Source organism: Fonticula alba (assembly GCF_000388065.1).
Source record: "Fonticula alba strain ATCC 38817 unplaced genomic scaffold supercont2.11, whole genome shotgun sequence".
Taxonomy (NCBI): domain Eukaryota; order Rotosphaerida; family Fonticulaceae; genus Fonticula; species Fonticula alba.
Window position 1 is genome coordinate 285,714 of NW_009242981.1, and position 5,692 is coordinate 291,405.

The window sequence follows — 5,692 nt, forward strand, 5'->3', positions numbered from 1 at the left end:
GCGCTCCTTGGCCGAGTCCACCGGGATGACAAAGGGCGTCGTGTGGCGGAAGACCGGATACGCCGGCCGCTGGCGGAAGGCCTCCAGCAGCGGCTCCCACGAGGGGTCCCGCATGTGGGCCCCGGTCAGCGGCCGCAGGCGTTCCATCCGCGGGGCAATGTCGAACTCGTAGTCCAGCGCGTCGTTGCGCCCGCGCGGCAGGAGGTCCTGGCCGCGTGGCTCCAGCGTGGCCGTGCCCTCCTTGGGCGGCTCATCGGCCGAGGCCAGCAGGTCCACCAGCCCGGGGACCAAATCCGCGAAAACCTCCGCCTCGAGCATGATATACTCGTGTGCCACATCCAGCACCAGGGCCCGGACCGTGCGGCTGGCCCCGGATGGCCAGATCGGAAGAGCACACGCAGGTCCACCAGCCCGGGGACCAAATCCGCGAAAACCTCCGCCTCGAGCATGATATACTCGTGTGCCACATCCAGCACCAGGGCCCGGACCGTGCGGCTGGCCCCGGATGGCCGGTACACCGCGAAGGCGCACACATGCGTGGCATTGGACATGCGGCCGTCCAGGCCGCGGAAGCGTGTCAGCTGGCGCTCCAGCTGCAGCCCAAACCGGGCCACCATCCAGTACGGGATGACCGACACATCGGCCCCGGAATTGAACTTCATCCACACATTCCCATGGAAGGAGGTCCGGCGCCGGACCAGAAACCGCCCGCCCGAGGGGTGCGGGCTGGGATCCCCGCGCGCCGGGCCGGCCCCGGGCATGGACGAGGGGGGCATCTGCCCGCCGGGGGTGGGCCCGGGCCGGGGCCGCGGGGCATCGGCCGAAGGCCCCTCCTCCAGGCACATGTCCCCGTCCGGCGTCGTGGTGGTGGCGGGCCCGCCCACCGGCGGGCTGGCGGCGGGCGGCGAGTCCGGGGACGGCCAATCGCTCGAGGCCGCCGCGAAGGGGCCCCCACCATCCGGCATCGGGTCGAACCCCTCGCTGGACATCGGCCCCAGGCCGCCGGCGGTGGGGTCGTCCCCGGCCATGGGCACGGCGTGCGGCCCCGCGCCGGCCGTCGGGCTGACCGGGCTCGAGTGCCGGCGGGCGTTTGCCCGGAAGCGGACCCGGCTATGGCCGTGGCCCCCGGCGGCATGGTACCCCGGGCGGTGGTGGTGGTGGTGGTGGTGCTGCTGCTGCTGCTGCGATCGGCCCTCGAGCGAGGTCCCCTCGTGGAAGCGCTTCTGCATGGGTAGCGGGTCGTGCTCGGGGCCGAGACCAAGGATCACCTCCTCCAGCACCCCGAACACCCCCTTGCAGGGGGAGTACTCGTACAGGTCGCGGAAGTGGGCCAGCAGCGCGGCATCCCGCCGGGGGGGCGGCATGCTGCCCAGGAGAAGCCCCTGCAGGGGGGAGCTGGCCGTGGCCGTGGCCGTGGCCGACGATGGCAGCGCCGGCGGCGCCGGCGGCGGCCCGGCCAGATTCAGGCCGACCAGCGCCTCGAAGGCGGCCCGCGACTCATTGCCCAGGGCGAGGAGAATGCGCTCGGCAATTTGCTCCGGCGACATGCGCAGGCCGGCACTGGCGGCGATCCACCCGGCCAGGTGCAGCAATTGCGCCTCGGTGGTGGTGAGCGGCGCGAAGAGGATGAACGTGGCGCTGAAGATGTCCGCGTCCTGGGGCTCCACCAGGACGGCCAGATGCCCGGCCAGGGACATGGCCGCCTCCATGCTGAGGAAGGGGTTGATGCTTGCCCGGGTGATGGTTTGGAGGATGGGCGCCACGCGGGCCGTGTATTCCATCCGCCGCGCGCCGCTGATGAGCGCATGGCGCAGGATGAAGTGCCGGTGGGGGCGCCACCGGCCGTCGATGTGCTCCAGCCCCGGGACACTGTAGATGGGGCCCAGACGCGCGTCCCACGCGCGCGACGGGGCCAGCGCCAGGTACAGCTTGGCCGCCGAGTCCGGGGTCAGGGCCAGCCAGTTGAGCCGGCCATCGCCCGACGGGTGGGCCAGGATCATGGCCACCTCCTCCGGGCTGGTCGGCCGGCTGGTCGGGGTCGAGGTGAAGGGCCCGGCCGGCGGGGCATCCGCCGGGGGGGTGGCCAGGGCCTCGGCCGGCGGCCCGGCGCCCGCGTCCCCCGGCCCCGGGCCCAAGTTCAGCCGGTCGAAGGCACCCCGGAAGTCGGCGTCCCGAAGCAGGAGGAGGACCTCCCGCGGGGGGTGTCGCCCCCGGCGAAGGGCCTGCGACACCGGGCCGTACCCCACCTCCGGGTGGCGCTCGGCCATCAGCAGGGCCACCCGGTGGCGGTCTTGCGCCTCGCCATGGAAGCGCGCCACATGCTGGGCCATGCCGGCACGGGCCTCGGCCGTCAGCAGCCTCGGCAGCCAGAGGGCAATCTGTGCCGGGTCCACCGCCGCCAGGGAGGGCGGATGGCCGCCGGGCCCGGCCGACGGGGAGGCATTGACCATGGTGTCCAGCGGGGCCAGGGCCGCCTGCAGGTCGGGCCAAGCCTCGGCCAGGGCCAGGTAGCCCTCGACAAAGAGCCGGCTCGTCAGCAGGGGGTTGTGCGGGTTTTCGGCGACCATGATGCCGAGGAAGACGTGCGCGTCGAGGGCCAGCCCGAGGGCCGGCTCGGACGCCAGCCACCCCTCGACCAGGGCCTCGCGTGAGGTCGGCACCCCGGCGGCCAGGGCCAGCAGCCGGGCCAGCATATCGCACGCCGTGTCCAATGCCGGGTACTCGAAGTGGGCCGCGCCCACATGGAAAGGCAGCCCGGCGATCTGGATGACCATGTTCTCGCTGGCATGGAGCTGCCCCGGGGCCGGGCCGGCGCCGGCCGGCGGGGCGCCGCCATCCGGCAAGTCGCTCATCTTGCTGCGCGGCGTCAGCGGCGGCCGGGCAGGAGGGGGAGAAAGGAGGGGAGGGGGGGGGGATGCCGGGGAAGGCAGGAGTTCCTGCCCCTGTGGCGCGTCGTGGCTTGGATGTGTCTGGGCGGGAGGAGATCGGGCGAAGTTGGTTGGTTGGGGGGATCTCCCTCGCGGGAGGGGGGGGGGGTGCCGAGCAACTCGCGTGCCCTTGTAGTCGCCGGTCTTGTTTGCGTTGGCAGATCAGCGAGGGGCATGGGGCCGATCCGCGACTGGTCCCCTCGGCCTCCTCCCCCTGGCGGATGCACCCACCCGCCCACCCACCCACCCACCCGCCCACCCACCCACACACACACACACACACACACACATTGACATTCACGCGTGCAGGGCACCGGAAGGTCATTGTCCCCCCTCTTCCGCGCGGCCGGCAGCGGGGCTGTCCCGGCGTGAAACGAGCGTGGGCGGGTGCCGCGACTCCGGTGTGGCGTGTGCTCGGAGAGCGAATGAGAGCAAGCGCCGTGGCCCCTCCCCTCTCTGGCCCGCCCCCGGTGCCCTCTTTTGGCGAGTCCCACCACCGCGCCCCTCGCCTGCGAAAACACAGCACCGGCAAAACTTCGATTATTAATGGGAAAAGGGAGGGAGATCGCATGCGCGCGCACGGCGGCGCCAGCTGTCTCTCTCTTGCGCGCCTTGGGAGCGGGACCCACACATCCGGAAGTGCGCGGAAGAACTACAGAAGGGGGGAGGAGAGAAGGTCAGAAAGAGAGAAAAGAAGAGGGGAGACGGGAGGCAGAGAGAGAGAGAGAGAGCGAGCGAGAACAGGAGAGGAGGAGAATTTCCGGCGCGGCATGAGACGGGCGCGGGGAGGCCCCCACGCTCGTCGGAAAGAGCCGCGACGTGTGGATCTTGCACGAGACTCAAAGGCATAGTCACGGTCTAATCATTCCCCGTGAGGTATAGACCGCCGGCTTATTGTGCAACATGGATGGGGAGAGGCGGGAGGAAGAGTGGGCAGGAGGAGGGGCATATGTGCAGGGGGGCGAGCGAGGGGGGGCGGGGGGGAAGGGTGGGGAGAAGGCGCAGGGGCGCAAAAGAAGGGGCGTACAGGGAGGGCGGGGGGGCGGCCGGGCCAAGCGGAGTGGGTAGCCCGATGTGTGCCGGGACTGCCACCGGGCACGCATATAAATACTCCCCGCCTGGGAGGTCCGCTGTGACCCATACACAGACACACACGCACACATGGGCGCACACCTCGCGCGGTGGTCTCCCCCTCCCCCTCGGATGGGCCGCCCCGAGGAGGGGGGCTGGGAGAAAAAAGAAAAAAAAAAGAAAAAAAAAAGAGTGTGCAGTCGGGCGCCCGATCCGAGGGGGCGGGCGGACGGGCACAGGGTTTTCCCTGACGCCGCGGGACCGGGGGGAGGGGGGAAAAGTGACATCGGACCCGGAGAACCGATCGGGGCGAGCCGCTCGCCAGGCCACCATGGACGGGCATCTGTCCTGTTCTGTGGTGCCTGCCAGGGGAGCCGGCGCGAGGGATGCGGCCCCAGATTGTCGTTCTGGTGCGGCGTGGGGTTTAGGATTGGTGCGGGGCGTGATGCCGGACGGCGTGACGGCCGCCGTGCTCCGTCAGAACCCTCGCCGGTAACCCAGCGCGGCATCCCTCCGTTAACTCGACGGCTGAGTTCTATTTGCTGGGTACATGTTCCGCCCCCCATCTCTCGGGCATGGACCGGAGGCACGGGCCCAGAGGGCACAACAACAAGCACAGGGCAGAGGGCAGGGCAAACAAGGCAAGTGGCCAGCTCGGCCACCCCCCGGGCGAGGCGTCAAGCCAGATCAAAGCCCCCGCGGATGAGGTGACCCCCGCCGCCGATGCCGGCCGGTGCGTCGAGATCCCGGCACCCGGCCACCGCCGGATTCACCTGGCCACCTCCCTCGGACAGCAGCAGCACCAGGTCCCCATGCTGCAGGTCTACCTCGATGGACCCGTCCCGAAGGGGGTCCATGCGGCAGAGCCCATGGGACCGGGGCGCCCGGCCGGATGTCCGCGGGAGGAGGACCTGCCCGGTGGCATCGGCCGGGGGCACCACAATGCGCACCGGTGAGCCACTGGCCGCGGTCCAGAGGACGAGCGTCAGCCCGGGGGCCTGCGGGCTGACCTTGGCCTCACTGGGGGGCGGGGCGGGGGGGGGGGGGGGCGCAGCGGGGCAATGTCGCCAAGCATGGGTCAACGGGTAAGTTACTGAGAGGCCTGAGGCGGGATGTGGGGCCGGGGGCCGCGAGGCGCATGCAGCAGATGGCGGCATGGGCCGGAGGGGGAAGCGCGCCCTCGGCCCATGCGGGGAGGCCGGCGCCCGAGGCGCGCGGTGCTCCCGCCAAGCGCGTACCGTTCGAGATCGGCCGCGCGCAGGGGATCGGCCGGGGGCCCGGCGCCGGCCAGCCCGGGCCCGGCCACCGGCACACAGCGCAGGGACTTGACCCGGTCCAGGGGGGCCGGCCAGTCGGATGTCGGGAAGAGGAGCTGCCGCACCCGGCGGAAGGCCAGGGTGCTGGCGGCTGGGGATGGCGGGCCCGGCGCACGGGCCAGCGCATGTCGGCCTGTGTCAGCAAGGCGCCGCGGGAGCCGAGCCAAGCCGGGGCATCATGGCACCGGCGGCCGGGGCAAGGCGTGGACGCGTCGGCGGGGGCGGGGGGGGGGGGCAGATGGAGGGCACGCACCGGGGTCCAGTTGCCGCGAGGCGGTGCCGGTGGTGGCCGAGCACCCGGCCTCCAGCCGGGGAAGCTCCTCCTGGGTGAACAGGCCGCGCACCAGCAGCGCGCGCGGCTCGGCCGCCGAGAGGAGC

At 71.8% G+C, this 5,692-nt stretch overlaps 2 protein-coding genes across 2 annotated transcripts in view; both read right to left on the minus strand.

Annotated features, from left to right (window-relative positions):
• H696_05469 (hypothetical protein) overlaps window positions 1–2,852 on the minus strand; it is a gene marked incomplete at both ends in the record, with an annotated part of 5,841 nt that extends 2,989 nt beyond the window's left edge. The window contains 2 exons of the mRNA XM_009499295.1: window positions 22–364; window positions 457–2,852. Of these exons, the coding sequence (XP_009497570.1) occupies window positions 22–364; window positions 457–2,852 (2,739 nt within the window). The remainder of the gene's footprint in view (window positions 1–21; window positions 365–456) is intronic.
• Window positions 2,853–4,675: 1,823 nt separating this feature from the next.
• H696_05470 (hypothetical protein) overlaps window positions 4,676–5,692 on the minus strand; it is a gene marked incomplete at both ends in the record, with an annotated part of 2,874 nt that continues 1,857 nt past the window's right edge. Inside the window, 3 exons of the mRNA XM_009499296.1 lie at window positions 4,676–5,018; window positions 5,237–5,405; window positions 5,568–5,637. Coding sequence (XP_009497571.1) covers window positions 4,676–5,018; window positions 5,237–5,405; window positions 5,568–5,637 — 582 coding nt within the window. The remainder of the gene's footprint in view (window positions 5,019–5,236; window positions 5,406–5,567; window positions 5,638–5,692) is intronic.